Here is an 11396-nt window from a genome sequence, read left to right on the forward strand (position 1 = left end):
AAAAAGTACACAAACGCCCTCCACACCATGTCTTGGTAACTGCTTTTAATTTTTAACTGCCATGTATTTATTTACATTTACAAGTTTATTCTCACCCAAGGTCTCTCCCTCCCTCCCAAGCAAGCAACCACCTCTTACTTATGCAGAATAATTTATGTAAAATTAGCTGGGTACAGTTCTGCTATAAGACACAGTCCAGCAGAAAGCAACCTAAATAATTCCTGAGTTGTTATTCCTGAATGTCAGGTGTAATTTTACAACCCCTGTGTGCCAACACAACAGCAGGTGCTGCCAGAACAGGGATTCCTGTGCTTTGGGCCACAGCAGCAGCTCCAGGTGAAATTTAACCTGGGCACCAGGAGCAAGAAATGATCCTGCAGCACCTCAGGGCCAGCACCTGGCCAGGGCTGCTCACCTGGGCCCTCCAGGGCACCCAGGGCTGTGCCAGCTCCAGTCACCCCATGCCAAAGCCACGGCACGGAGCAAGCGCTTGACTCCCCCTCCTCACTCCCTACAACCTCTCTCCTTCCAGGGCCCTGCCTGAAACTCTCCCCCTTCCCAAATATCAGGTGTAGGTCCTTACAGCCCTCCTGCAGCAGCAGCTCAGGCTGCAATCCCATCCAATAAGAGAAACTGGTTCCCAGTTGCCTTGGCCCAGTCCTTGGCCACCCACAGGCTGGGGAAGTGGCACCAGTGCAGGGACAGGGAAATCTGTCCCCTTCAGCAAGAGCAGCTACTTAAGATCAGCTTAAACTGATATGAAACTGCACCCTGGGGCCAACACTTCATTCCCACGAGGTGACATCAGCTGGCAGAGCTGCTGACAGAAGTGTCTGTGTCCTCCTGCTCCATGTCCCCGGCCCTGCAGGAGCGTCCCCAGTGCCAGCAGCTCCAGGGACTGGCCTGGCTCAGCATCCCCAGTGCCAGCAGCTCCAGGGACTGGCCTGGCTCAGCATCCCCAGTCACAGCTCCAGGGACTGGCCTGGCTCAGCATCCCCAGTCACAGCTCCAGGGACTGGCCTGGCTCAGCATCCCCACTGTCACAGCTCCAGGGACTGGCCTGGCTCAGCATCCCCAGTCACAGCTCCAGGGACTGGCCTGGCTCAGCATCCCCACTGTCACAGCTCCAGGGACTGGCCTGGCTCAGCATCCCCAGTCACAGCTCCAGGGACTGGCCTGGCTCAGCATCCCCACTGTCACAGCTCCAGGGACTGGCCTGGCTCAGCATCCCCAGTCACAGCTCCAGGGACTGGCCTGGCTCAGCACCTACGTGGCTGGGAGAAAAGGCGATGCTGCAGAGACTGGAGGGGTGGGCTCACAGGCCTGGCAACAGAGGGAAGGGTGATGCCTTGGGTGAGCTGGAACAGAGCCTGGACAGAGCTGGAGAATAAAGCAGGTATTTACTGAAAGGCTTTTAGGGTACACCTTGGGCAGGACAGGAGCCTGGCCACAAAATGGACAAATGGTCATGAGGTCTTATAATTTTATATGTTTTGGTGCATTTGCATATTGGGGTTTAATTGTCCAATTACAGCTTCAGGTTATGCAGTCCCATCCTTCTTGTTTTCTTTCTTCAGCCCCCCCTTGTTTGTGCTTTTGGGCTGAAAGTTGTCCTTGGTGTGCAGCAGGAGGAGGATTTGTTTTGTGTCCCTGCTGTGTGAGAGCTGAGTGACCCTGAGTGTGAGCTCAGAGCTGCACCCTGGGCAGCACAGAGCCTGGAATACAGGGAAGCTCAAACTTGAGGCATCCAGGGCAGCTGGGAATGAGGGCTGGAGAGCCCTGGCGTGAGGCTGGCAGAGCTGGGGGCACTGGGCAGCAGCTCGGGGCTCTGGGGTGCAGGAGGGCTCAGGGACCCCACGGGTGCAGCTCTCACACCTCAGCCAGCACAGCCCCTTGCCAAACCACCTACTGACACAAAAACTCCTCCCCACGTGAAAAGGGAATTCAAAAAACTACCACAACACCCTCCAACACCTCCTGAACTTCCAAACAGATCCTGATTTCCACTCCAGCCATGAGGCAGGTGGATTATCACCAACTCAAGACATTTTGAGGCCTCGTGATTTCTTTTCCCCGAAGTCTTGCACTGTCAATTGCTGGAAAGGACTCCAAGAAGCAGCACTGCCTTTTCCACAGACAAGCTTTTTACAGGACAGACGTGTCTGAATAGGAAAAATATGCACTACAGGAATGAACAAAATTCACTGAACTGCTGAAGAGACCCTGGGCGTTTTTTGCGTTTTTTGTTGCTTTTTTTCAGCTTTGACAAGACAAGGGGAAATGATTTCACACTGACATCAAGTAGATTTACATTAAATATTAAAAAATAAGTTCTTCCCTGTGAAGGGGGTGAGGCCCTGGCACAGGGATTCAATGGCTTCAGTCTTGCATAAGTGTCAAAAAACTCCACTCCAGAAATTACTATTCCAATAAAGGTAACACCCCTCTTTTTTTAATATATTGCCCAGCCTGATCTATTTGAAGTTTGGGGATTCACAAAACTGCAAAGAGAAAGCCTCGGAGAAGGAACCAAACTGAATCAACACAAGAAGCAAAACTAGGAAATGCAGAAAAGGCAGAACAATGAAGCAGGAATAGAAAGTCAGGCTGCAAAAAGGAGCTGGAAGCTTTGAAATAAGAGTAAAAAGGCTGTAAGGGAATTCAGAGGTTACATAAAACCAGCCAGGACAAACCAGGGATTATTCCCTATGCCCAGGATTTCACAAGGGCGCCTTTGCACCGATTCCCGAGCGCGGCCGTGGTGAATTCCCGGCTGAGCCCTGGGTGTTCCTGCAGGGGAGGAGAGGCAGGGCAGCCCCAGCCCGGCACCCCCGGCTGGACACGGCTCCTGTTTTGCTGTTGCCTGGACACAGCACACACAGAGCACATGAGAGTGTCCAGCCCCAGAGCTGGGCCATTCCCACCCTGCCACGGCTCCTCCGCTCCAAACTGAAAGTGAGCTCAGTCCCTGCCTCTGAGAGGGACTCAGGGGCCTTGTGCTCATCATCCTGCACCTCAACACACGCCTGGACCTGCTGTTACAAAAGCAGGATTACTTTAGCTTGCTGCCCTGTTCCTACAAAAACCAGCAGCTCAGAACACTTAATCTGCGTGTGAAATCACTTTGCAGCAGGGCAGAGCAGCTCAACCCAAACAGAAGCTGCAAGCTCAGCTCACACACTGATTTCTCTGTGTGAGAATATCAGGGTTTTAGCTTCATTTCCTGCAGAAAATAGAATTTTTAACCTGGGGATTGATGTTTCCTAACAACTGCTTGATATTTATGTGTGAAGAGTCTGTATTTGAATAACTGCTGTACTTTCCACAGCCCATATCTCAGCTGTGCCTTCTCAAACTGCCTGCAGGACAATTTAGCTTCTAAAAACAGGCCCATCTTTGAAATTAATTTTCCTGTCACTGGTTAAAGTAGCTTCCTTAGCTTTAAACACGGAGGATGTGTTACCTGTGTGTACAACAGCAGTAACAGCTCTCACCAGTGACCTACCTTGTCTATGCAATATTCAGCTGCACAAGCTACCACTTATCCTTTAATTAATTTTAAATTCCACTCTGGAATCATCACTGGGATCCTGAGAAACCAGTGAGGTTATGTGCACAAGAATCTCAGTGCAGCAATGTGGAGCAGGGGCCAATTTGCCAGACAGAAGGAACAGCTCCTCCTCTATTGCTCCTTGCTAAGGCCCTTGGCCACGCTGCACCCTGCGTGTGCACTTTGATGCACTCCAGGATGTCCCTGTCACTCTGCAGTGCCATTAACTCCCCCAGACAATCCCTGTCCAGGAAAATGGGCTCCACCTCAGCGAGAGGAGCCCCTGTGACCTCACCCAGCTGGCCCGGCTCTGAGGAGCTCTTTCCTGGTGACAGGCAGCACGGCCAAGGAGAAGTTGCACAAGAACCCGACTGTCCCATGGATCAGCCATGGAGCAGCAACGTCAGACTCCAAGGTTCTAAGGCTATTTGGTTCCTAAGGAATAAATTTTAACTAAAAGCACAGAATCCTGGAGGGGTTTGGGTTGGAATAGATCAAGGATCATGTTTAGCTGGAGGTTCTCCTAAATGCCAAAAACTGGAGCTACTTCATCTAAATTACAATTTCTTTCTTTCTAGAAACTGTGCTGAATATTAGAAAACATTTCTAACACACTCTTCATTTAACCCCTCTTTTCCTAAAAAGAGCCTGTTATTTGGCATTTCTTCATTGGTAATACAGTGACCTCTACCAAGCAGCTCTGGCCACAGATCCATTATCATAACCTAAAAATACCATGCGAGTGTCTAAGAAATACATTTGCTTTCATCAGTTCCGAGTGTATCCCATTACAGCATCAGGCTGAAACAGACTGTTACATCACTGCTGGCGATTTCAGCAGATCAAATCATGACTATTTCAAGATTTTGACTCTGGGCATAACCTGATGTTAAGATTATTCACTCTGAAGAACCCCCATTAGATCAAGTCAGAATCAAGGAATCATCCCTGATGAGGATTACTTTGTTTATATGAATAAATGTCAGGAGGACAAAAGGCACCTCCTGTGCCCCCAGCTGAGGGGCTGCCACTAAAGCAGACTCAGGTACACTTTTATCTCCCTGTGCTGCTGTTATGTACCAAAACCTCCACCCTGGATGCACCAAACCCCTATGGACAAGATCCCTTCCAATCCTGCAGCTTCCCTGAGCGCTTCCTGGGGCAGCTGGGGCAGGGAATGGTGACTCAGGCTCTGGATACCAGCACGGTGTGCCAGCTTTGGCACTGCCCCTCCCGCTGGCCTGCACCCCAAACCCTCCTGACACCACCTGAGGGTCCCCTGCACAGAGAGGACGCCTCATTCCTCATTTGAAGGCGCTGTAAGACCAGGCCTGGTGGAGACAGAGGCTCCCTTTATCCTCACACCGTCCTGACCCCGGCAGAACAGCGAGCCCGGGCTGACCCAGGCAGGGCAGATCCCACGGTGCCTGTCTGGACTGTGAATATTTTATCAGCCCTCTCATCTGTTTCATCAAGCAGCAGCTCCAACAGAGCCAAAGGATAAGAGGACATGCATGCAAGAAGGCAATTAATACTGCCCAAATCCCCCAGCTCGGGATCTTTTCATTTCTTTTTGTGCAACAAAAATCTCAAGTATTTTACCCACTGCCCACTCGGCACCTGGCACACAAGTGGGACACAAAGTTATATAGTTACTTTTTTATTTTCCCCAACAGGCTTTAGCTGGTTCCTGCTGGAACTCACAACACTTACTGTTCAAGGCAACAAAATTTAGTTTGTTGTTTTCTCTGGGAAAGAGAAGCTTTGAGTGACCTAATTGTGGCCTTCCAGCACCTGAAAGAGCTGACAAGAAAGATGGGGAGAGACTGCTCACCACAGCCTGGAGTGACAGGCCAGGGGGATGGCAGGGAGCAGGCTGGGGGACACTGGGGGGACACTGGGGGGACACTGGGAAGCCCTGGTGCTGTCAGATGCCACAGGCAGGAGCCAGGCTGGCTCAGAGCTGGGAGCACACCGGGAAATGCCACCCACGGCACCCCTGGGCTCACACCCCGCCCGCGTCACCGCTCCTGGACTTGGGCAAGGTGCAGGCAGCCCGGGTAAGGCATTCCCAGGTTTCATGTGGTCTGGAAGCAGATCACAAGCGATGAGGCTTCTAGAACGAGGGCTGAGCAACTATTTACTCATTGATTTAAGAGCCGGTGCTGCCCTTGTAAGGGCACAAGAAAGAAGTTTCTTAAAAACACTGCGTAATTTCTTAAGTGTCTAATCTTCAGGATTCTTAATGATCTGGACTTTAAACATGAGATCACCTTGGCCTATGAGAAATTAAGATATCCTGATAAATTCACTGCCTTTACAAAATTTAAAGGAAACACCAAAACTAAGCCAGAATAAGTTGTTTTCTTTCCTGTTCACAGCCAGAACCTCTGGTCCTACCAGGGGTTCCAGCACAGCCATCCAGCAGCTCAGCAGAGCACCAGCTCAGCCTCACAGGTGTCCCCAGCTGCCAAGCCCTGCACTGAGACTGAACAGTGGAACAAACTGCCTACAAAGTCCTCACCTTCAGGAAATTCAGGTGATTTCTCCTTTGGCTGCTGCAATCTGCTTTGAAGGGGACACTAATCAATGGGATTAACTAATCAATGGGACATGCTCACAAAATTCAACCTAGACCACAGCTTGGACGTACCTTATAACACCCATTTCTGGAATTATTTCTATACTCTGTGGTTCATGACTGATAATACAGCCCCAACCCCACACCAGTGCCACGTCTCACCACAAGCAGCAGCCCCAAACTGAACACATAATAGCTGCCTGCTTTGCTATAATTGGAAGTTTGTCCTGGTAAAAATTCCAACTCCCAAGCAGCACATGCCCTTACATTGTGTCACAGGTCCCCAAAGGGTGCAGGAAACAGATAAATGCACTGATACCAGAGACTTTGCTGACCCTGCTGGGGCTGAGCAGTGCTGCTGGGGCTGAGCAGTGCTGCCGGGGTAACTGAGCTCTTTCCTTGCTGCCACCCCTCATGGGAACTCCTCTTTGCTGAGTTCTGTGCCTGTGCAGAGCCCCCAGAGCCCTGGCAGTGGCCAGGTAAGGAATATTTTGCAGCTGTGTGTGCCAGCTCCTGCCGTGTCCCCAGATGTTCACTGGCAGTGAGCCCTGGGCTGTGACTCCCTTCCCAAACACGTTTTGTTCCAGCAGGGCTGACCTGCAGTCCCAGCCCCTGCTCAGGAACAGCATCCCCCTAATTAATCCACTCAGATCCTTTAAACCCATCATTGCATTCAGCTGCCATCCAGAAAGATCTAATGCAACTTCCTAATTAGAGACCTGGAACTTCATTGGGAGATAAACAGGAAATGCCTAAGATAACGATTATAAACACTGAAACGAGATTTTTCTATTCATGAGCACTCCGATGGAGACCAATGCCAACCTGCAAACTCCTTGTAAATATGAAATATTTCAATGCTGTTTATCGCTTTTTCAAGTATCTCTGCCAAACACAACAAGTAGTGCAAGTAAGTAACACTCAGCAGATTTAACTTCTATTAAAGGATGTTTGGATGAGCCAGAAATTTTCAAGTACTGGGTATTTTCAAGTACATATTCCATCTTTCTCCCACCACAAAACCAGAGAAACATTAAAGAAGAAATTCTTTGCTATTAAATGGCACTGTAGGGTAATGTTATATTGATGGAAGTATTGAGAGAGATGGATGCACTCTTGTTTTACCACCCTGGACACTTGAAAAAGCAAGTTTCAAAGTACTATCAACACAACATGAAGAAGCAGAAAAACCTTAAGTAATAATATGCAGGACAATTCTGGGAAAGACGAGAATCAACGAATAATGCTTTAGCAGGAAAACAAAAAGGAATCATTTGGACTGTCCACATTTTCCATGAAGTATTACTAGAAGTTATTGCTTTCCAGCAGGTTTTCCATGTACAGATAAATGCAGGCAGCTCCTCCTTGTACAGTGTTTGGATAACAGGCACTTTAACATAGCTTTAATGTAATAATTATATTATAACTCCAGTTCCGACTCAAGACTCGCACACTGCCAAGTGGCTTGAAGAAACACTAAATATAGTTCAGCACAGTAACTTTTCTGCAGGACATGAGCTATTAAAAGCCATGTTCCAAAGCTCCTGGTGAGTCACAGCAATGCCATGAGTACAGGCCCTGGAAAAAGCCATTTGTACACACGGAGTTGTATCTGAGCAGTGGGAAACAAGCACAGAAGCTACACTAAGTCAGCCTCTTGCACAAAACCAGAGCCTTCTGAGGCACTTTGTGGGCTCTTCCAGATTTCTAATTAGTCAGAGCTGCCTGTCCCTGGTTTAAATTACTGCAAGAGCCTCGGGGCAGATCGAGTATCTCTCCCAGCAAGGCAGTAAGAGAATCCACCTGTCTGATCTGGGGTGACTTCACCAGCCCCAGACCTCCCCAGCACTTGTCTGGCACCGTTTTTAATCAGAATTCTACCCAGGGATTGCACCTAAAGGATGAAGAAAGCACCTGATGGTAACAACAGCAGCAGTTGGTCCCCAGAGGCTGGAAGCCCAACTCGTGGAGATTGTCACAGCCTGAAATGTCATTAATTACCAACCTGTGTTCTGTAAGCAAACAGCACAATCCAGACCTCTCCATGGGCTCATTCCTCATGGAAATTACTCAGCTATGTAGTTCAAATGCTTATTAGTGTATCAGTGCAAAGCTTTGATGACAATAGCTCTGAACATTTATTTTCATTAGGGATGACTGCAGATGTAAAGGAGAATATTCCCAAGCTTCTAATCAAATCTGCCTCCTTTGTAATTTATAAAAGGATATGGAAACCAAGACAAGCCCTTGTAGGTCTGTGAAGAATCACTTTGCTGACAGCAAACATAATATCATTTGAGTTTCTGAGCCCAACACTCGGGTGCTCTGCTGGAGAGAGGATGTGCTCAGGAAGGATCCCAAGGGAAGGCACCAGCTCATCTCCTCCAGTCTGAGACACACGTCCTAAACCAGAGCACAGCTGCCATGCCCAGGGCTCTGTGCCCAGCCCCAGCACACACACAGCCATTTCCAGTGGATGCAAGCCCCGGGCCTCCAAAGAGAGGAAGGTTTAGAGGAATTAGGACAGAAATCTCATGAGAAGCAATCCCAGCACGTGGCCTCTAAGGACCCACAAGCCACCTGAAATTCATGAAGTTCAGAATTACAGTTATTCCTTTCTTCTCCACTCCCTCCCCAACTACATTTTTTCAGCCTAACTAAAACCTCCCAGCTGTTTGCAGCTGGATTCAGGATGTAGCTCAAGATAAAGTCAGCTCTGAGCTCATTTCTCTGGGTGCTCAGCCCTGTGCCTGTTGTGGGCAAGATGCCACTTTATGGCAATGCATTCACTCAGCTCATGTGGAACTAATGATTTCCTGGCAAGCCCTGCCTCTGCTCACCTGCAGGTTCCAGCCCTGCTTTTTGGGAATTATCCTGACTGCATGTGAGAGCCTTGAGGATGCCATGAGCAAACACACCCTGGGACTCCCAGCTCACTCCTCCAGCTAGGACTGCCCTGAGGAGGTTGTGATGCCACCCCCAGTGCCAGGCTGTGTCTCAGTTACCTGGCCCACGCTCTGATATTTCCCTTTTTAGGTGTCCCAGAGCTTGTGCTGCTCCTCTCAGCAGCACCGACAACAAATCTGTCCAATATATGAAATATAAAGTCCTCAGCAGCAGATTGAACACTTAAGGCAGCCAAGAACATCCATGAGATAATTGCTGCAAAATATTTGCCACATCTATTAATTATTATGGAATCCTGCTCCACTGAGCTAATCCCCTCTTTAATTAGTTTCCTACATCTATTTCACAACTCCATATAATTCTATCCATGGACTCACAGGCTTCTCATAAATGCCATTCCTCAGCTCTTGCCCATCTTTTCTTATTTCCCACATTAAGGTGTTGCTTCCCTGGTGCCAGGTGTGATGTTTGCCTGTAAGCTCCTGCTGAATGTCTGTCACATCTTCTGTGAGTCCTGCAGTGCTTCTCAAACCGAATTTGAAAGCCTCAGCCCTGATACCTGAAAGTGAAATCTGTTGAAATCCATCCCCAATATGGGATTTTACTCTGAGAAACAAAGTAAGGCCCTGGTGAGCTGCACATGAAACTTGAGCAATATGAAATAGTCACAATTAACGAATACCAAACGTACCAGACCAGATGACTCGGGGTCATTTATACAGGTTTCAATGAAAACTAACAACAGCAATGTCAGCATTTTAATGCCACCAGCCCCCCCCAGGCCGTGCATGCCCAGCCTGGGTGGCACAGGAGTGACAGGACCTGCCCAGACACCACGCCCGGGCACCCCCTGCCCTCCCCGGCTCAAAGGTCACTGCAGCCTCCAGCGCTGCTCCACCTGCCCCTGGAAGCACAAGGCACCCCAAGCAGTTTATCCTGCCCAGAACAACCCGGATTACTCCAAATTCCACTCGGGATTTGGAGCTGCGGGGCCGGCACACGCAGACAGGGAATGCCAACAGCCCCTCCACCAACATAAAAAATCCATTGATTCCTATGAAGGGGGAACGAGAGGACAAGGCTGGTCGGGAAGTTGTTCCCTCTTTAATAGACAAACAAACCCATTAAAAATCTCCTCCTTGGGCTTTATGAGCTGGCACACCTGCCCTGGGTTGTGTGGGCTCCAAGGAAAACAAACACCCCGTGAAGGGAGTTACTGGAAAGGAGGCCACCAAGACATAAACTCAGATAATAAGTTTATACTTTCAGTATCAGTACAGACTTTCAATTCATACTCTCAGTATAGGAACTGATTTTCAGATTAAATCTTTACCAAAAGCAGAAGGAAGTTTCTGCAGGAAAGCATTGACTTCTGCTAGAAAAGCAGCGCGATGACATTTGCATGTTCAGCTCAGGGCAGCTGCACTTCCCCGTCTGGGCACGGATTTGTTGCCACCTAAGCGAGTTAAAAACCTTCCCAGACTCCGGCAGCTGGAAACTGCTGGCGATCGTCCCTACAGCGCTCCTGTCAGCCTTGTTAAAATTCCGTCCTGGGGACGCAAATGAAGTCCTGGAGAAGGCACTCCGGGAAGTCCTCTCGGATGTGAGAGAAAGCGAGAACTAGAGCGAACACCTCGGTACTGAGAGGCAGAAAGGAAACGAAAGCCGCCGAGGCGCGGACGAGAAGCGCCCGATGCAAAGGGCCGCGCGGGGCTGGGGACGGGGCTCGGCTCCCGAGGGCTCCGCAGAACCCCGGGCAGGCCCCGGCACCGATCGAGCGCCTTCACCCCCGAGCGGCCGCGGCCCCCGCGTTCCCCGCGACCCCAGCGAGGAGCGGCCCCGAACGCCCCGCGGGCCGAGCCTGCGGAGCGCAGCCCCCGCGCCCCGGCGCGTCCCCGCCGCCCACCTGCCCACGGTCTGGTTGGCCAGCTGCTTCATGCGGTTGAACTGCTTCTTCATGGCGGCGGCCGCTGCCCCGGGCTGCCCGGGCCCCGCCGCTGTGCCCCGGCCGCCCCCGGCCCCGCCGCCGCCCCGGCACCGCCCGCCCGGCCCGGCCCGGCCCGGCCCCCGCCGCTTCCGGCCCCGGCCCCGCCCGCGCCGCACGCCATCGGCGCGCCCGGCCCGGATGTCCCGCCCACAGCCCGCACGGCGCTGCCGCTCGGCCCCGCGGCTCCTCCTGCGCCGCTCTCTCGGTGGCACCGGGCGCTGCTGCTTCACCTCGGACCGGGATCCCTGCCGGGGCCGCCCGTCCCGGCGGGGCCGCCCGTCCCCGCACCGCCCCAGCCCCAGCCCCGCACGCCGAGCGGCCCCGGACTACAGCTCCCGGTCTGCCCTGCGCTGCCGCCGCCGCTTCCTGGG

General features: G+C 51.1%; 1 protein-coding gene across 1 annotated transcript in view; it reads right to left on the reverse strand.

Moving 5' to 3' along the window:
* Positions 1–11101, reverse strand: part of ARHGAP17 (Rho GTPase activating protein 17) — a 39658-nt gene extending 28557 nt beyond the window's left edge. Inside the window, 1 exon segment of the mRNA XM_063414855.1 lies at positions 10945–11101. Coding sequence (XP_063270925.1) covers positions 10945–10997 — 53 coding nt within the window. The 5' untranslated portion in view covers positions 10998–11101.
* Positions 11102–11396: the final 295 nt, after the last annotated feature.

Source organism: Prinia subflava, chromosome 17, assembly GCF_021018805.1.
Source record: "Prinia subflava isolate CZ2003 ecotype Zambia chromosome 17, Cam_Psub_1.2, whole genome shotgun sequence".
NCBI classification, from domain to species: Eukaryota; Metazoa; Chordata; class Aves; order Passeriformes; family Cisticolidae; genus Prinia; species Prinia subflava.